The sequence below is a fragment of the Haliotis rufescens genome, unplaced genomic scaffold, assembly GCF_023055435.1.
Source record: "Haliotis rufescens isolate VD_foot unplaced genomic scaffold, xgHalRufe1.0.p SCAF_5, whole genome shotgun sequence".
NCBI classification, from domain to species: domain Eukaryota; kingdom Metazoa; phylum Mollusca; class Gastropoda; order Lepetellida; family Haliotidae; genus Haliotis; species Haliotis rufescens.
Genome location: NW_025964223.1, coordinates 53948606 through 53970389, shown reverse-complemented (window position 1 = coordinate 53970389; position 21784 = coordinate 53948606). Strand labels below are relative to the sequence as shown.

General features: G+C 40.7%; 1 protein-coding gene across 2 annotated transcripts in view; it reads right to left on the bottom strand.

Moving 5' to 3' along the window:
* LOC124126178 (sine oculis-binding protein homolog) overlaps positions 1-21784 on the bottom strand; it is a 99123-nt gene that overhangs the window by 43720 nt on the left and 33619 nt on the right. For both annotated transcript variants that reach the window (XM_046489553.2, XM_046489561.2), the window contains exon 2: positions 10338-10539. In XM_046489553.2, the coding sequence (XP_046345509.1) occupies positions 10338-10539 (202 nt within the window). The remainder of the gene's footprint in view (positions 1-10337; positions 10540-21784) is intronic.

The window sequence follows — 21784 nt, the reverse complement described above, 5'->3', positions numbered from 1 at the left end:
CTTTAACTTCGGTTAACTCATCATGATGGTTGTAAGTGCAGTGCACTTAGTTTAACATTTCAAGTCTATGAAAATGTCAGTTAATTTCAACATTGAAAAATGTCAACCATGTACACATGTTCTAAAACATAACATTTTTGTATGAAGTCATTGTTAATTGAGATACTTTAGATATTTATGTACTTAGCAAAGATTTTGTTTCTATTTATAGTTTTCTGAACCTATCATCATCTACTGTCTTTTTGGGGAGGTCGGGTAGCCTAGTGGTTAAAGCGTTCGCTCATCACGCAGAAGACCTATCCCCCGCAGTGATATTGCTGGAATATTGCTAAAAGCAGCGTAAAACCATACTCACTCACTCTACTGTCTTATAACATTCATATTGCAATGACACTGCAACGCTACAATGCAGCATGTTCTGCCCAAAGAAAAAATTGAAATAAAGTTTGATGGGTGTGAGGTGATCAGCATAATGTGTTTCTTGCCTCAACAATGGTGATCTTTATCTGTTTATGAGGCTTTTTCTTTCTCTCTTTAGTTGGTCCACAGGACAAGGCGAGCATTTGTCTAAAGAATCAACGGAGATAATGCAGCCTTCATGCAGATCAGTGTGTTCCGAACTGACATCAGATACCTGACATCAGGAGACCCATCGAGTGATGTGACAAAAGACTCAATTGTGCCAATTCATCGATGTGCCAAAGATGTAGCTCACAGATCTTTTTCCCCTTAATATGACTGTGGCATGGATTGCACTTATTTAATTGAGGGACACTTTGGTTTGACGTTTTACATTGAATCCTTCCATGTTGAGGCGTACTCATAGGTTGTAATTTCTTTTCAAGCAGTGCTAAAAACATTGTCATTTGTTCTGACAATCGCTGGCCTTGTGTTTTGTCTGGAGATACTCCTAACAGGTTGGCCTTACCGGTATGGAGAATGATGAGATCTCGTCATTTTGCGAAAATTGAAACTACTAAGGGCTGGTAACTCCGCATAGTGGACAGAGATAACCCTTCGGGTATCTGACAGACCACTAGTGACATCGGACTCGCTTAAAATGCAGCATTTCACCCAGATTAAACCATGCATGAACGGGTCTCCAATGTAGAGAAAATGGCATGTCACCGACACGAGAAGTAACAGGGATCTCAGTCAGTGCCATCTAGTAATAGTTTGTACATTTAAACCATACACAACCAAAATTCTTCATTGATATCTGACGGTGATTCAACGTTGATTTCAACTTTCAAATCCAAACAGAAATCAATGTCATTTCTGCGTTGAAGTAAGACATTGTTTCAACATTGATATCCAATGTTGACTTAACGTTGACATTTCAACATCATCGCACTTTCAAATCCAACCAGAAATTAATGTCATTTCTTCATTGAAGCAAGACATTGTTTCATCACTGGTATCCAATGTTGACTTAACGTTGACATTTCAACATCATCACACTTTCAAATCCAACCAGAAATCAATGTCATTTCTGCGTTGAAGCAAGACATTGTTTCATCACTGGTATCCAATGTTGACTTAACGTTGACATTTCAACATCATCACACTTTCAAATCCAACCAGAAATCAATGTCATTTCTACGTTGAAGCAAGACATTGTTTCATCATTGATATCTGATGTTGATTAATCATCTAAACGTCAACATCATCCCAACTTTCAAATCCAACCAATAATTATTTCACTGTATAAGCATGGCATTGATTCAACATTCATTCAACATTGTCGTGCACTAAAATCCAATATGGCTGCCAAATCACTTTCCCAGCAATGTAAAAATTAGTGAAAATTTTAATCTTACTCACAATTGTAACATGTTATATATCAAATGAAATGTCTTTTCATACTCTGACTGATAATGCAGTTATGGTTTATGTTGAGAACAATACAATATGATGTCATCCATTGTTCATGACATTACAAACTGATAACATTACATCAACAGAACAATTGGTTGACTTCAGTGAAAATTTTGTTTAGGGTTGACATTTCATACATTCTTCTCTCCTAAATGACAATCAGAACAGATCCAGAGGGGGGTACAGGGAGTTCACACCTCCCCTTATTTTGGACGACACCCTCAGACAATTCCCTTTTTAAAATCCTGGATCTGCCATTTTAACCTCCTCGAAACTAGAAATATCCATTCCTCATGAATAAGTGCCGAAATCTCAAGGCTTACATAATGTTTTCACTCACAACAGATAATCCAGTAGGTTATTAGTATTGGTTACTCTCTAATTGTTAAACAAATACTACATATATATTAAGGGGGGCATGGTTGGCCCAGTCGTCTAAGGCGCCGCAATTCGTTGTGCAGAGTTGTGTCCCTTGGGCCAGCCAGAAACCTATGATTGTGAGTTCGAATCCTGATTCGCCCCGATTATGTTTCTAGGTTTGTCAGCACCATACCCATGCTCGTGGGTTTCACGAAGTGGTAAACGTCTGAGACCTGCATCACTTCGGGCTTTCCTCCCACATTAAGCTGACATGCCGTGATATAACCGGAATACTGTTAAAAGCGGTGTTAAACACAACTCACTCACTCACTCATATATTTTAATGTGTGAGCGAATTGGATTTAATGCAATGACTAACAATCCTGGCACAAACCCTTTCCATAATCAATAGAAATCTCTAGTCGACCGTACAATTCTGACTATATCATGCACATGTGTTTATGAATCACTATCAAATAGTGATACGCCAGGTGTTCACGGAAAGGTGAGCATATCCTGTCCCACAAATGGCACCCATCACAAACAAATGCAAAGGCAAGTCAATTGTTCACCTGAAAAATTACAGGAACATATGTACATGCCAAAATAGGGAAACTATCAATAGTCAACACTGATGCCATACTTAACCATCAGTAGTTTGAAAAAAATCATGAAAACTACCTGTTGTTAACACCTCTCATACCATTTGTTTTTCATACAAGATACACCTTGTTTGGAGATAGAAGGTACTGATTATAACTGTGAAGAGAGCTAGCTTCCTCCCTCCTTTACTGAGCCTAACAACTGCTGCATACTGAATCTAAGAATGGCGGACATGTTAGACTTGAGTCCATGTTCAACAAAGCCTGGATATCTGCATGAGGGAAAACTATCACAATACTTATTGCAAAGTGATACAGTCTTACAATAAACTCAAAATAGTATTTCAACTAGAAACCCCTCAAACATTTCAGACTCTGTTAGGTGTTTACAATCACATTTTTATCCACATCTGCATCAAGTTGAAATGTCCATTATCTGTCTCTTATAGAGCCCATATTATGTTACTTTGCCATTCTCTATGAAAATATGCAACAGCTAGCTAACATTATATTCTTGTATCTTTCATGTAAATGATACTCTTCTATCTCTGGCACAAAGTTTGATAAACTGATAGAGCATCAAATCCAAATAGGCATCAAAATCTGTCCAAATAGTATTCTACATGATTTAAGCACCACTTTGAATAATTCATTTATCATGAATAGTAAATCCCTGTGATTTGAAAATAGACTATTCAAACACCAATATTTCTGTGAATTAATAATCCAGTTGTGTTTATCAGTCACAGTTATAAAGAAAACCTGAAGTGATTATCTATTGATAATTGAATTAGGAACAAACAGTTTTAATATCAAGTTGAGACAGTGATAAATACCAGATGTCTTCCCTAAAGTATCGCTTTACATGCAGAACCTGAAATTTTAGGCCGGATATCAAATTTTTACATTAATATCTCCAAGCAGGAGACAGACTAACAAATGTAATTTCTCCTTGGACTCAAGAATTTATCACACAGCAGAAAACATGTATTCGATCCACTGTGGATCACTCAAAAGTGAAAGAAAAACGAACGGCATATTTTCTCCTCGTGTTGTCTCGGGAGTTTCCTCCCAAAGGTTGTATTTCAAAGCAAGACTAAGCTTTTCTTTCAGACCACTACACCTTACAGAATAAACAACTTTCTCTGAATTTATAGGTTATGGAGATACAAGGGAAAGATGATCTGCCAACAGCCGAGAAATTGGTCATTGTTCTTGTGTCACGGGGTATCGTATGACAGACAGTTAAAATCATACATGTAATGAAAACATCACACATTAATCTGGTCTGACGTGAACTATGAATCATGCCAAAGACGCTGGCAATATGATCTAGCTCCGATCTGGCTAGGGAGAAGGGAATTTCAGAGGAAGGATATCAGATGTGGTCCGCACAGACCTGCGCGATACGCGCACAACCTGATGTGCAGTGCAGATTACGCCGCACATCTGAGCCCCCTCCCATAATACAATTCTCCATTTCATAACTTCCTGTCGGTAATCAATGGTACAGATGCATGTCAGAAAATAATACCACCGATATGGTTTAGAAGGGTTGTCCATTGATTCTTAGCATAGCTCCCCGCTAGACATTTCTTACAGGGCCTCTGATGGATGTGAGCTTCATTCTGACACAAAAACATTCATCATTTGCCAAAGTTTTTCCAGACTTCTCCTGCTTATTTTGCACTATTCATAAATATTGATTCTGATATTATTGAAGAAGGTGATGTTTTTATCTCATTTGTTTTAATTCCAACTTATGTTTTAAAGAATTAATCACATATGCTGCAGCATCTTCTTATACAAGCTATATCTGTTTCGACCATTTTGTTACCTCAGTGTCTTATTTGTGGCATCCACACACATCACCTATGTTTCAAATTAATCTCTGATGGAATATATTTGATTAACTTTCGGGGAAAGATATTTCTCTTTCTGAATTATTCTGTCCACATAACTGATCTACTCATCACACTATCAACAAACTCATCTGGGTTTTATTCAGCTTTTGAACCTGACGCTAAAAGAATCAATTTTGAAGCATCATCCTACAAATCAAAAGAGCTTATTCCTATTTCATTAATCTAGAGACTCTTCAAGTCCTCGGGGCATAGATCGACCTCCCTGCCATATATCCAACTCAGTCTGCAGAAAGTGATGAAATTCATAACATGAAAGAAGAAACCATCCTAGCGTGACTGAAGACCATATGGGGACATAGATAATGTTGTTCTCAACTCCTTGAGGAGAATACATACTCACACCAGTTGTAAGCCCCCCACTTACCAGGAGGTGTTGCAGAAAGCAGCAAGGCAACATGTAAGTAACTATCACATGCATACATCTCAAAGCTTACCTAGTTGCACTAAATCACAAGAATATAAAGTTCAGATTTAAATAATCAATTTATTTTTTTCACATTTTCAAACACCCTCTTTTTTTTTCTATATAGAGACAGGTTTGATAATAAAAAAAACCATAAAATTTTATTTTTTTCAAATCGGAACTTTACATTCCTTTGGCTAGGACATAGGATGAAACTTGCAGACTCGCTCTCTTGGACCACAGTTTGTGTGATCTAGGCTGGGCCTTGCATTTAGCATCAAAGCATCTGTCATATATACACATGTATGGAAGTTCTGACAGTGTATTCAAATATCTTTTAGTAAAATATCCCCCCAAAATACTTTAAGGATTTGTAAATGAATTTCATTCTAATAACGGAAATACCCAGAAGCAGAATTCCCCCATAGGGTCCCCCCCTCCCATTATTAATCTATATTTAGACTGCTGAAAGTAGTTCAGTGGGCAGGGCCTATTTTTCTTTTCAATTCATCGAGTTATGAACATAAAGATATTTTCCTTGTTAGCCAATCAAATTACTGGAAATTACAAAGAATTTCTTTTTTTTTACAAAGAATTTATTTACTACACTTTGACAGTGAGACTAGACCTTTCTGTATTCTCTGCATGTATATTAGTGTGAACCCAACTCTTGTCTTGTTCCACAATGAAGACAGTGTGTGACTTAGAGATTACAAATTCTATATTACTATAAATCTTGAAATTAATGCATCTCCAAATTACTACGACCGCTGACACCTACCCGGTAGCCACAAATGTGACTCAATATCAATGTGACTCCCCTTACCTCAATCCCCAGTGGAATGATACATATCCTCACCTTAATCCTCCATTCCTATTCTTTGAATGACATTGTTACATACTTGTTACAACTGCTGCTCAATAAACCGTATTTGTGTTAATATTCAAGTTGGTATTTCTGCTATCCAAAGTCTTCAGTGAGGGCGTCTTATTGTTGATACTCATTTTGGAGACATAAACGCATAAAGTTTGATCAATGCGAAGAAATACCACTCGCATTTTTCTCATTTAGTTCACACTCGTCTTAAATTCAAGATCTACAGTATTTTAATGTGACCTCAGGGTACATCGTTCCACAAACACTATGACTCTCCTTAGTATGAAGAAGAAGAAGAATTTTTATTGTACAGAACACCCTCGTAGGGTAGGGTACAAACTATCTACATATGGACATGTATTTAATTATAGACATGAAAGGTAGATATACACGATGTACATTATACATAGAGGTATTACATGTTATTTCATTTACAGCATATAAACATTTATGTTTATCATGAGGTGGCTGGCAGCGTACACTTAGTGTTGATACTGCATTGATGGACTAGAAGAGAATTCCTCATGGCCTCAGTGGAATACAGTCCTGGCAACAAGACTTGACCATTCTTTTGGTGGGTTCATCAATTGTTTTAGGAGGTTGGTTTTATCAGTATGTGATGAAGTATAACAGTTATAGGAGCGTGACTTCTTTGTGGAATGTGCCATTCAATGTTTTGTTTCACCATAATGACAATTAGACTATATATGTCCTAACTCAGTTGGGGGGCATCTGGTAACCTTATGGTTGAAGCCTTCCCACGTCATGCCAGGCTTGAGTTCGATTCTTAACATGGGTACAACGTGTGAAGCGCATTTCTGGTGACCCTTCCATGATAATGGAATATTTCTAAAAGAGTTAGGAAAGTGTTAGAGTTTCCTTGCTTTTTGTGTATATTAAAAAGAGGATAAAGTGTACAAACAAACACAAACAATATAATCATCACTAATAACTGGTTAGCAACCCTATCTTATAAATAATAGGTTTTAAGTTTTCAACCAGTTATTTGGACTAAAAATCTGTGTTTTGTGTCTCTGTAGAAGTAGAAGACACATGCCTACAGCCAGCTCCTACAAAAAGTTATTTTTCTCATGAAACACAAAATTAATAGGTTTAACACAAAAATGACAAAATAATCACTTTTTTAAATTTCTTAAATTTGGAGGGGACCATGTCACAAAGTCTTTCTGACAATTTCAGCTGTTGAAGTAATTGAAACGCTTTAAAAAGATGGTTGACTGGATTATCTCACTTCACCAAATTAGACACAAGATGACAAATTGAAGGCATCATTCAACAATGTGATTTCTAAAGGATAGCGAAGCCCATTTCTGGCGCCCCTACCATATTGCTGGAATACTGCAACAAGCAACAACGGTTATAACTCACTTTTCTTAAGAATGGTAAATACCACAATCACAGCTGCAATCAAGGCATGGCAAGGGGAGATAACTAGGGTATGTGTTACATATCAGGCCCACATTGCCCAGAGATCATTAAGAGAGTGAATTGTGTTTATTTCAGTGTCAGTGTATTGTGGGATGGGAGCCAAATGAGAGACAGCTCATATGCATGTACCACCATGAGCAGGGTAAGGGTGCCAATAGACCAGAGTTAATAATTGAGGACAGGCTTGCATTTGAACCCATGATTTGACCAACGGGAAACAGCGATTGGCAACACCTCAATCTACTGGGCCACCCATGTCCTCTGGTACATATACAGAAATATTATAAATTTGGACAATCATCGTAAACAAAAACTAGACAAAAATTGTCCACAAAATGTTATAATGTCATGAAATAGCATTTTTCTTATCATTCGGAAACACTGATTCAAATGGTCCATTTTTCTATACCATTAAATTTTGGTTCAATTTAGATATTTTGTTTTCAACTGACTAAAAAGACACTTTCAATTATTTGATTTATTATTTGAGTCAATGTTCAAAATTTTAAAAAATATACAAGCTAAAAATTTGTATTTAAATATGATCTGATATGATATGTCAATGAAATATAGAAAAAATGATGATAGAGAATAACAACACAAAGAGTTATGTCCCATATTGACCTGCTTTGAAGTTTGTCTGAAGGGTAAAGAAAATGTTCACAAATCTATTATTTTATTCCTCATTTGTGAAATTTGGGGTCAGTAGATCTATAAACTAATGAGACAAGGGTGGCCCGACTTAGCTGTTTATGTAGCTCCCCGAGGCCAAAGATGGTATTCCATGTCACATGCATATGCAGCATCAGTCTCAGGGACCAACTCAAACAGGAGTCTTCACAAAAACTACATATCACTGTCCTTGTTTTCCTGGTTAACTTTGTTATCAAGTTGCTGTTATAAAATCAACCTCATTTTCAAACCCCATTAGGCTTCTGCAACAAAACGACATTGATCACATTGTCTATCTTTGAAAGGTCCAGTAATGACCATGATGTAAAAATATTAATTTCTTAAGTAATTTTATCCAGTGCATTTTCAGAACATGATCTGACATTATCTCAAGATGGTGATATTTATATGCTAGAAACTACCCCATAGCTAAATAGCTGATCAGGTGTCCAGGCGCAGGAGACAAAACATGGCAGCAGGTTTTATTGAACCGTTCTTGGCTGATCACAAGCTGTGGAGCTGAGGACACTCTTCCCTCTGATTGGAGACTCAGACTTTCTTGTGCGTGTAAATATGGCATATATCGTGGACAGCTTGCTCACTGCATAACTCAAGACAGTCGACTAATTTCGATAAAAATTCTTCCAGAAACCACTGTTTTTCCTGTTGTCGTGTGCTCATATTTCTTGAAACCATCAAATTATTTCACAAGTGATACACAAAAGTTAGCTGCTGTTCTACTGCATGTAAATAATGACTAGAAAAGTGTCTATCATCTAAATTACATTTTTATATAAGAAAAATCATTTTGAGCTTCACTGGTGTTTTGATCATTTGATTTGATGATTAATATGAAATCATTCAAATTCAGTGTCAGGGAAAATGGTAATGTAAAATGCATTTTCTTCATGCAATGAGATAAATCAATGAAAAGATTCTATCATCAGATGGAGTGCTGTTTTATGACTGTGTCAGCAGTATTCCAGCTATCCTACTGCCTGGAGCCATGGCCAGGTAAACAAGGGGTTGATAGCATGAGCAGTACATGACAAGGTAGATCATACACTATGATCATTTAGTTAGCTCTGACAACACACAAAGGGTACGTGTGCTGCCATGTAATCCCCACTGGGAGAGCAGGGTGCGATTTCCCATCGACAAGACTGGATTTGGTGCAGATGGTAAATTATTCCACAAACAGGCAGATACATATCACTTGTTTTAACTTATACCATTTACCCCAGATCCAAACAAGCTAAAATAAGAGTACTTTCATTTCGCATAATGTTGAACAGTTCATGTGTACATCCTGTTCATGTACACTACACTACCAGTCCTTGCTATATAGTACATGTTAACCAATCAAATTCCTCTTCATCATTAATTTACATACAATTAAATTCCGAGAAATCACCAAACAAATCACTCAGTTTACTCTTGAGGATAAAAGAATAAAACTGAAACTACTCAGGTTTCCATCAGCTACAGAACAAAATGGCGGTCTCCATGTGATGACAGTTTATGACCTTGTGGCCATTTCTTGATAGTTTGACATCAGACAGAGGATTATATAAATTGTAGAGCATTTTAAAGACGTCCAAAAAGAACCAGTCATAACTGTCTTCCTTTTACCATTCAAACACTGTGAAATGGGACACAGTGCCCGTGGTGACGGAAGTTGACAAATGTGATAACGTGACGTCAGCTGGTCATACTGATACTGATATGCAAACAGACAATTTTGATGTGCAGTCTAGATCTAAGAAAAAGGTTAAGACTTTAAGACGTGATTATGATTAATTGTAACAGGATAAACATTAGGTGAGGTGATTATGATAACGAACTATAGTAATGTTGAAGTGTTTATGTACTTGTCCAAGGACACATCCACTGCTGAGGGCAATATAAAAAAATGACGAGTAAACTAACATTGTCATGATACTTGTTCTAATTTTCCTGTAAAGCATGTGATGCAGCCAGTTAATCTGTTGTGTGGTCAGTTGTTTACTGCAGCCTGGTGTGGTTGAGAAATAAAAATGAATCTGTTAACAGTTTCTGACAATCAGAACAATCGTTAATGGTAGTTGTATTGGTATCAAGTTATAAGGTATGTATCTTGTATAAAACCAAGCTCAAAATCACGGTGAGACATGTCTGTATGTTCTACTCACTGAGGCGCCCACTCTCTCCCTCCTCTGGTGTCATCAGACCACTTTCGCTGCCGTCCAGGCTGTCACCGTCACACACGTCACCATCGTCCATGCTGTCTTCGGGCCGATAGCGCCCCAGGTTAAGCTGTTCTGTTTCACTACTGCTGACCTTGTCGTAGCCGTACCAGCCTAGCAGCTCATTCATAGTGGTCTCTGCATAGTCCTGAAACAGACAGCGGTGTTAAGTTTGTGCATTCATAGTGGTCTCTGCATAGTCCTGAAACAGACAGCGGTGTTAAGTTTGTGCATTCACAGTGGTCTCTGCATAGTCCTGAAACAGACAGCGATGTTAAGTTTGTGCATTCATAGTGGTCTCTGCATAGTCCTGAAACAGACAGCGGTGTTAAGTTTGTGCATTCATAGTGGTCTCTGCATAGTCCTGAAACAGACAGCGGTGTTAAGTTTGTGCATTCATAGTGGTCTCTGCATAGTCCTGAAACAGACAGCAGTGTTAAGTTTGTGCATTCATAGTGGTCTCTGCATAGTCCTGAAACAGACAGTGGTGTTAAGTTCTTGCATTCATAGTGGTCTCTGCATAGTCCTGAGACAGACGGCGGTGTTAAGTTTGTGCATTCACAGTGGTCTCCGCAGAACAACAATTTCAGAATCCTATCTCAACCTAAGTCCTATCTGCATTTCCTATTTCAATCCTATCCTATTCTATTTCAACCACTATCTGACCCCAGCCTAGACCTGACCTCATCCTAACTCATCTGCTTTACCCTGATCCTATATGAACTCAACTCAAATTTCAACTTAATTATTAACCTCACCTGACTTTCTTATCTCACCCTAACTCACATCTCACCAGAACTTCTATCTCAAACTATCCCCTACCTTAACTCACATCTCACACCATCCTCTACCTTAACTCACTTCTCAATCTATTATCTCGACTGAAATTCTATCTCACCCTATTCCCTACCTTGACTCAAATCCCACACTCTCATCTCACCTAAACTTCTATCTCACCCTATCCCCTACCTTAATTCACATCAGGGGCAGTGGGGAAGCCTAGTGGTTAAGCGTTTGCTCATCATGCTGAAGACCCGGGTTTGATTCCCATATGTGTACAATGTGTGAAGCCCATGTCTGGTGTCCCCCGCCCTGATATTGCTGGAACATTGCTAAAAGCGACGTAAAACCATACTCACATCTCACCTGAACCTCTATCTCACCCTATTCCCTACCACAACAAACATATCTTACCCTACCCTCATCACAATGTGTACTATTCCTACTCCTCAGTTCAGTTGGAGGAAGCAAGGCCCCACCTTCTACCCCCTGCCCCAGGTGTATCAGGTGCCCCTTTGCAGCACCTAGCCCACAGCTGGATGAAAGTACAGTCAAAGTGCGTGGGAGGCAGCCTACACCAGCAAGGAAGCCTTAATGTGACAGCGGAAGTGTTACCCAACCCCTCTACCTTTCCCGGAGCAAGCAAACTCCCTTCACCTCCACACCCCACTTTAATTTTGCTGAATAATCTACAAAAGCGATGATCACCAAACATGCCAGGAATGTTGAGCCATATTGCTGACCCTCGGAACTGTTATCGTATATCACACATGCATGGTGCTATTTCTGGCTGTTACATTATATGTTGCATGCAATCAGCACATGTTGTGTTCTGTTCAAGATGTTCCCATCACATTGGGTTACCTCAACTATCCAGGGAAGGCTTTTATATCCTAACCTCTTCCCCTACCCATATCCTACCCCTCCGTTATACTGATATCACCTCAACTCACCCCAATTCCTCTTTCACCTCAACTCTTAACTCACCCTAACTGCTATCTCACCCTAACCCAAGTCCTATCTCACCTCAGCTCTTATCGAACACTTATTTCAACCTCAACTATATAGGGAAGGCTTGTATATCCTAAACTCTTTCTCACCCTTTCTCTGACCTCTTCCCAACTCCTAACTCATGCCAACTCATATATCACCCAACTCATATCTCTTCCCAACTCCTATCTCACCCCAACACCTATCTCACTCAAATTCCTATCTCATGCCAACTCATATATCACCCAACTCATACCTCTTCCACACCTGTATCCACCTCAATTCTTAACTCACCCTAACTCCTCTCTCAATTCATATCTCACCCTAACTACTATTTTTTCAACCTCATTTCTATCTCACCTTAATTCTTGACTCAAAGGGGGTAACTTAGGCTCCGCGATTCCCTGTGCAGAGTTGCATCCCTTGGGCACACCAGAAACCTATGATTGTGGGTTCGAATCCCGGTTCACCCCGATTATGTTTCTTAGTTTGTCAGCACCATACCCGTGCTCATGGGTTTCACCGAAGTGGTGAACATCTGACACCTGCATCACTTCGGGCTTTCCCCCACATTAAGCTGACACGCCACTATATAACAATAATACTGTTAAAAGAGGCGTTAAACCCAACTCACTCACTCATTCTTGACTCAAACGATTCCAATCTCACCCCAACTGCTATCTCATACTAACTCCTGTGTCACCCAAGCTATAACCTCACCAAACTCTCATTTGATCTGGGCGGTCGGGTAGCCTAGTGGTTAAAGCGTTCGCTCGTCACGCCGAAGACCCGGGTTCGATTCCCGACATGGGTACAATGTGTGAAGCCCATTTCTGGTGTCCCCCGCCGTGATATTGCTGGAATATTGCTAAAAGCGGCGTAAAACCATACTCACTCACTCACTCACTCATTTGATCTGTTAAGGTATATCACACATGTATGGCATTCCCTATGTTCCTTGGTTAAGTTCTACATTACAAACAATAAACAATCTCATTAAAATCAGATCTTAGTTCTCGTTACTGCTAAACAAAGATCTGAGGACATCCCATTACGGGTCACGTCAGACCGACCTTGCTCGAAATTTGACCGACCAATGGAATGACCAATCAGAAGGCAGCTTTCTCGTGCTTTACAGCACTAATTTCAAATTGACCACTACACTTCGAAACATATTTTGACAAATTCTCGATTACAAATTTGAAACCTGAACAAAAGAACATTCTGGAATGGCTTATAGATGGTCTAGATTGTATGGATTCAGTCGTTAAACCAGTAACTATCGTTCGGAATATCCCGTGTTAATGTTTTCGAGGCTGTATGATTAGAAATCACATTCCGACTGTCACTTTCATGATCTGGTAGGCTACGCTCTGATTGGTCGGATGAAAGGTCGTTCTGACGTGACCCCTAATGGGATGTCTTCAGACCTTTGTTGAGCGGTAGCAAGAATTAAGGTCTGATTTTAATGAGATTGAAACAATAAATAGAAGATATTGAGGCATTAAATGAATAACTATTCCTCTTCCCTGACCCATTTTGTTCTCGAGTTCATCATTAAAGTGAAACATGTAATTGATGGTATTTAAAATTGTATTTGAAACTTTGTTCAACTACTTAATGTTTGTCAATTTCTCTAAAACTGTAAACCACTGAACACATATCCATTGACACATGCCACTGGTTATGACAAACCTGTTTTTTAGGCATGTAAATTCCATACAGTGATATCTTGTTTCATACCTGGTGAAGAACTGTCATGCCCTGTACTAGAGGCTTGTTAAACAGCTTAGTTCTTGGTAGTCATTGCACTGCATCATAGTTATGATGTGTACAATTATTAGATTTAATGTCATGATTTTTTTCTTATCAATTTATTTTAACCAGTCGCCTGTATTGTATAACCCTTATATAATTTATTTTAATGTCGCCTGTATCGGATTGCCCTTATATATGCCAATGAGCTCACACATCAAGAAGTTATAAATGCCATATTTTGGTATTCAACTTCCCAACTTGGAAATATGACTTTGCGCAAGTTTAATGCAAGTTTGGACTCCCAAAACTATTATTATATATTGATTGTTTTCTTAAATAGTTCTTAAATTAATATAGATGGAGAGGTAGGTGCACAGACAAGATGGTGGAGGGTGTAGGATGGGGTGTTGATGTGGGGTAAGTGCACTGACAAGATGAAGGTGGGTGTAGGATGGAGTAAGTTGATGGACAGGTGGCTGTACAAACAAGTTGGTGGAGGGTGTAGGATGGGGTATTGATGTCGGAGTAGGTGCACTGACAAGATGGTTGTGGGTGTAGGATGGGGTGGTGATGTGGGGGTGGGTGCACAGACAAGATGATGGAGGGTGTAGGATGGGGTATTGATGTGGGGGTAGGTGCACAGACAAGATGGTGGAGGGTGTAGGATAGGGTGTTGATGTGGGGTAGGTGCACTGACAAGATGAAGGTGGGTGTAGGATGGGGTGTTGATGTGGGGGTGGGTGCACAAACAAGATGGTGGTGGGTGTAGGATGGGGTGTTGATGTGGGGGTGGGTGCACTGACAAGATGGTGGTGGGTGTAGGATGGGGTGTTGATGTCGGGGTAGGTGCACTGACAAGATGGTGGAGGGTGTAGGATGGGGTATTGATGTCGGGGTAGGTGCACAGACAAGATGGTGGTGGGTGTAGGATGGGGTATTGATGTGGGGGTAGGTGCACAGACAAGATGGTGGTGGGTGTAGGATGGGGTGTTGATGTCGGGGTAGGTGCACTGACAAGATGGTGGAGGGTGTAGGATGGGGTATTGATGTCGGGGTAGGTGCACAGACAAGATGGTGGTGGGTGTAGGATGGGGTATTGATGTGGGGGTAGGTGCACTGACAAGATGGTGGAGGGTGTAGGATGGGGTGTTGATGTGGGGGTAGGTGCACTGACAAGATGGTGGAGGGTGTAGGATAGGGTGTTGATGTGGGGTAGGTGCACTGACAAGATGGTGGAGGGTGTAGGATGGGGTATTGATGTGGGGTAGGTGCACAGACAAGATGGTGGAGGGTGTAGGATGGGGTGTTGATGTGGGGGTAGGTGCACAGACAAGATGGAGGTGGGTGTAGGATAGGGTGTTGATGTGGGGTAGGTGCACTGACAAGATGAAGGTGGGTGTAGGATGGGGTGTTGATGTGGGGGTGGGTGCACAAACAAGATGGTGGTGGGTGTAGGATGGGGTGTTGATGTGGGGGTGGGTGCACTGACAAGATGGTGGTGGGTGTAGGATGGGGTGTTGATGTCGGGGTAGGTGCACTGACAAGATGGTGGAGGGTGTAGGATGGGGTATTGATGTCGGGGTAGGTGCACAGACAAGATGGTGGTGGGTGTAGGATGGGGTATTGATGTGGGGGTAGGTGCACAGACAAGATGGTGGTGGGTGTAGGATGGGGTGTTGATGTCGGGGTAGGTGCACTGACAAGATGGTGGAGGGTGTAGGATGGGGTATTGATGTCGGGGTAGGTGCACAGACAAGATGGTGGTGGGTGTAGGATGGGGTATTGATGTGGGGGTAGGTGCACTGACAAGATGGTGGAGGGTGTAGGATGGGGTGTTGATGTGGGGGTAGGTGCACTGACAAGATGGTGGAGGGTGTAGGATAGGGTGTTGATGTGGGGTAGGTGCACTGACAAGATGGTGGAGGGTGTAGGATGGGGTATTGATGTGGGGTAGGTGCACAGACAAGATGGTGGAGGGTGTAGGATGGGGTGTTGATGTGGGGGTAGGTGCACAGACAAGATGGAGGTGGGTGTAGGATGGGGTGTTGATGTGGGGGTAGGTGCACAGACAAGATGGTGGAGGGTGTAGGATGGGGTGTTGATGTGGGGGTAGGTGCACAGACAAGATGGAGGTGGGTGTAGGATGGGGTGTTGATGTGGGGGTAGGTGGACAGACAAGATGGAGGTGGGTGTAGGATGGGGTGTTGATGTGGGGGTAGGTGGACAGACAAGATGGAGGTGGGTGTAGGATGGGGTATTGATCAGAGGGGTAGGTGCACAGACAAGATGGTGGTTGGTGTAGGATGGGGGTTGTGATGGGGGGTAGTTGTATAGACAAGATGGTGGTGGGTGTAGGATGAGAAATTTGACATTTTCAACATAATATTTCACCTGAATGCTAAAAGATTACTTTTCTCACTTTTACATCAATAAATAATTATACCCAATATAACGATATAACGACAGATAGAAACAGAGATCAAGTGTGTAGAAAGTGTTCAGAATGTCATCTGGACTATCATCCAGAGAATTTCTATCTTCATGTTTACAGTATGAAGTCACAGCTTCTGAAACACCCAGGCAGAGTTCCACACACACACAAAGAGGAGCAGAGGATTAGGAGTAGGAGACTATTACCCTGATAACATTTTCTCTTTGAAATGTTAGAACATGCGTAGCACATTTTTTAAATGTCTCAAATTCACATCTCCATTTCAAGTGAGCAGAATTTTTCTTAGCAGCAGCTTAAGCACTTCCTGTAGTGCTGATGGCACAAAATCATCTGGAAATCTTTAAAACACTGAAATGTATACTTTATAGTGCAGGGATGTGCTTCCAGGAGGGAATATGATGGTGGCAGGCTATAGGTGAGGTGAGGTGGAATGGGGTTAATGTCGCGTCCAAGATTATTGCACTTATATAGCAACATGCATGCACGTGTGTGTGTGTGGCTGATTGTACTAGTCCAGACTGATGCTGATTTATAGTGCTAGCCCACTAAGATACCATGCCCCAGTTTAACATGAATACCCCACTCAGACACAGTATACTGACTCCGAGCCAACCAGTGCTTGTTTTAGCCCTTAATGCTGAGGGCCAGATAGGGTAACAACAAGTACCATCTTTTAACGTCTTTCGGTATGATGCAGCCGGGGATCGAACCCCAGACTTTCCGCTCTCTGGGTGGATGTTCTACCACTAGAATGCGGAGGCGGTGGCAGGTTATAAGATGATAGAAGGGTAGCTGTATGGACAAGATGGTGGTGAGTGTAGGATGGGGTTTGTGATGGAGGGGTATGTGTACAGACAGGATGGTGGTGAGTGTAGGATGGGGTTTGTGATGGAGGGGTAGCATGCAGACAGGATGGTGTTGGGTGTAGGGTGTACATCTTGTTTAGGATTGGCATGGTGTCTAGCTGTTAGGACAATGGTGACAGGATATAGGAGCAAAACCTTGACGAGGTCCATCCAGGAAGCATGGAAAGTTAAATAGACCAAGATGGACGCAGAGGCATTCCCTGCATACATATACAATGTGGAGGCCTGTTCAAATGGCAAATACTCAATGCTTAAGGTGGAGCTTATGCACTGAATCAAATGGACCTCAGAATTTCCCTGATAAAGAGGCACTGGCTCTATTTAGAGATGTGATGCAGATGTAATGACGGTTTTGTTCCTGGGGTTACCAAGTGCCTTCAGTAAGTGTTCTGACTGAAATGGATATGTATGTGCAGCAGACAGATGGATGTGTGTTACACACTGTCCAGGGCACAGAGAGGGAATTAAGGAATCAAAGACAGACCCTTTTCACAAGTCACAGTGACACAGGATAGGCTGGACTTTCATGAAGTTCAGAACTAAACAATGCTTAAAGCTGGTAATAGATATGGTCTGGTTCCATCATCCTGAAATGTTGAGGAGGTAGATAAGCATGTAAGTGATACCTGTAGATATAGGTATGGGGGATGCAGAGGAGGAAAACAGGTTGGGGAACGCAGGGGAGGGGATGACTGGGTCTTAAAGGTGCAACATCAGATTACCTTTATCTTTTTTTTTTGATGATCTCAGAAAGGGCACTCCCTGCACAGGTATTCAATATGAATAGATTGATTTTAAGAATAGATAAACATTGAACCTGTTTCTGCATAAAAATAGATGGCAGTGTAAAGAGACTGAAGAAGCAGCTGATAAATATCACTGACAAACACAGGGAAACCAGTGCACCAGTGTTTGTTTGTTTGTTTGTTTGTTTAACATCTGACACAACAATTTTAAAATGAGATTGGGTATTTTGTGTTGAATCCAACATACTTGTCAAAACATATATCTAAATTATTGTGCAGGCACAATACCTCAAAATGATATGCACAATTTAAGAATTTTAATGAGTTCACCTCACACCTTTAAACACTCTGAAGTGATAGAGTGAGCCAGGCTGCTGATGGTGATGCTGGAAACGGGAAGCAATGAAGGGGAGGTAATAGAGCAAGACTGGGTGGGAGCTGGTTTAAAGGAGAGCACATTGGAAGGTGGACACCAAGAACAATATAGAAAAACACCACAAACATCAATAGTGACCATCACTGCAACCCTCAATAGTAACCCTCACTGCAACCATCAATAGTGGCCATCACTGCAACCATCAATAGTGACCATCACTACAACCCTCAATAGTAACCCTCACTGCAACCATCAATAGTGGCCATCACTGCAATCATCAATAGTGGCCATCACTGCAACCATCAATAGTGGCCATCACTGCAACCATCAATAGTGACCATCACTGCAACCATCAATAGTGACCATCGCTGCAACCATCAATAGTGGCCATCCCTGGAACCATCAATAGTGACCATCACTGCAACCCTCAATAGTGACCATCACTGCAACCATCAATAGTGACCATCACTGCAACCATCAATAGTGGCCATCACTGCAACCATCAATAGTGACCATCACTGCAACCATCAATAGTGGCCATCACTGCAACCATCAATAGTGGCCATCACTGCAACCCTCCATAGTGACCATCACTGCAACCCTCAATAGTAACCATCACTGCCACCATCAATAGTGACCATCACTGCAACCATCAATAGTGACCATCACTTCAACCATCAATAGTGACCATCACTGCAACCATCAATAGTGACCATCACTGCAACCCTCAATAGTGGCCATCACTGCAACCATCAATAGTGACCATTACTGCAACCATCAATAGTGACCATCACTGCAACCCTCAATGGTGACCATCACTGCAACCCTCAATAGTGACCCTCACTGCAACCCTCAATAGTGACCATCACCGCAACCATCAATAGTGACCATCACTGCAACCCTCAATAGTGACCATCACTACAACCTCCATTTGTGACCATCACTGCAACCATCAATAGTTGCTATCACTGAAACCATCAATAGTGACCATCACTGCAACCCTCAATGGTGACCATCACTGCAACCATCAATAGTGACCATCACTGCAACCATCAAGAAAAATGAGAAGCACCTTCACTCGAGACAAATATCAGGGATGTACAACTCTGAGTAAAGAGGGGGGTGGGAGCTTAGTGGGGAGAGAAAGAGGGGGGTCAGGTAGAACCAAATCTAGACTTGGCAGGGTTTCATCTCGCTATCAGGTAGCACCCATTGCATGTATCCCTTTCAAACAGCACTCTGGCTTGCTCCACCAGGTTGGCAGAAATAGATGGTGGAAATCCGACACCCCACCTCAGAAGGTCGATGCTTCAATGTATATATCTTATCTACCTTGGATGTGCTAACTAAACTTGTAGTAATGGGAACCAGCCTGAGGTTTGGATTTCCCCGACATTGAGAGAGGTGTACATCCCAGTGAGTGTCTGTCTACCTTACTGGCTTCACCGATTACATGCCTGCTAGCCCGCAAGCTTAACCCATTATACTCCCTAACTGGGCTTTGGGTGGTGCGCTTACATAAATCCATGGATAGCGGTCACTTGGATTACAAGTTTATTAAATGTCAAGAAATTAATGAAGGAGAAACCTCTTTTGATTTTTTTTTAAATACAGCAATATTAAGTAGAGGGAGAAAATATTGTGTTTCAGTTCTAAATCTTGTTAATGACTTCCACATGAACTTTGGTATGCAATTACAGTGTGCTCAACCCATTAGAGTAGTCATCTGAGTAATCATAGGCTATTATCTATATCGGGATATGTTTTTTTTATATCCAATAGAACTTTATATTTACAATGATCCTTTATGCAAAGTTATCATATACGAGTTTAAGTTATTAGAAACGTCAAATGATAGATATCCTAAACAATGCTATAAAATGTTTATGTAATTTAGAACTAGCTTGGCAAGCAACTTGAGTTTCACGCAAGACAATTTTATCATATTTACAATGATCCTTATTGCAAAGTTATTACATACGCAGAGCTCCAGATAAGCTTTTGGTGTTGTGGGTATTTTACCCATGCATTTTAAAATCATTGGGTATCAGTAATTCTACCTGCATATTCAAATTTCTGTTACCCACTAGTTTTTACACATGTGGGTATTTAAGTTAAATATTTAAAAACACTATTCATCTATTCCCTGCAAACTGCTGTCGTGTGGGTTCAAGAGCTTTATAGGACTCAAAAATACCACGATACTTCCACAAGAAAGTGTGATGCCAAATGATCATGATGTAACTGTCATCGTGGAGTTTGGCAAGGTTGACGGAATGCCCCTTTATAATTTCAAAATAAGTTGCTGATTTGCTTATCGAATACGCAGGGTTACTTCACAATATTTTGATGATACGCACAAGTTTTATTTTTGTAGCGTATCTGTAATGTTCGTTGCGTATTTGATACGCTTGGATTATATTTTACTGTGTATTTCTGCATATCTGATGCGTATTTCACGCAGATACGCAGCTTATCTGGAGCTCTGCATACAAGTTTAAGTTATTAGAAACGTCAAACATTATATCCTAAACAATGCCATAAAATGTTTATGTAATTTAGAACTAGCTTGGCGAACAACTTGAGTTTCACACATCTAAAAAGGCTCATTGTTGGATATGTATAGAAGTCTGAAACAATCAAAGGCAATGGAAACTTATGTAGTTAATCTCATATCCAAACAAACAAGACATAGAATTACTTTGTTAAGAATCCACTTAATTTGAATGCGGGTCAAAGGTAAGGTTAACCCTGTCACCTAAAAATATGTAACATCTGTCACTACACTGCTGATGAAAATGAGTATCATTATTATATAGTGTACTGAGTATGCAGAGTTACGTCCTAAATATCTGGGGGCACGGTGGCCCAGTCGTCTAAGGCGCCGCGATTCGCTGTGCAGAATTGCGTCCCTTAGGCACGCCAGAAACCTATGATTGTGGGTTCGAATCCCGGTTCGCCCCGATTATGTTTCTAGGTTTGTCAGCACCATACCCGTGCTCGTGGGTTTCACCAAAGTGGTAAACGTCTGAGACCTGCATCACTTCGAGCTTTCCTCCCACATTAAGCTGACACGCCGTGATATGACTGGAATACTGTTAAAAGCGGCGTTCAACCCAACTCACTCACTCAATCATAAATATCTCAAGGATATCCCTCCATGCTAACAGAGACTATTTAATACAAATTATTAAATCTGGTATTAAATCCATGTATTGGGGTTAATTACAGAAACTATATCAAGGATGCATTAGCTGTGAGTTCCTCATACTACAGAGTGTCACATATCTGACAAATGATAAATCTTAGTTTGCCACTCACTCGTATAGAAATATTATTTGTAAACAACACTTTCGTACATGGGCCCAAGGCCTAGTACTGAATAGAGTTGATTGATTTCATTTGAAATTTTGAGAACATTTTCA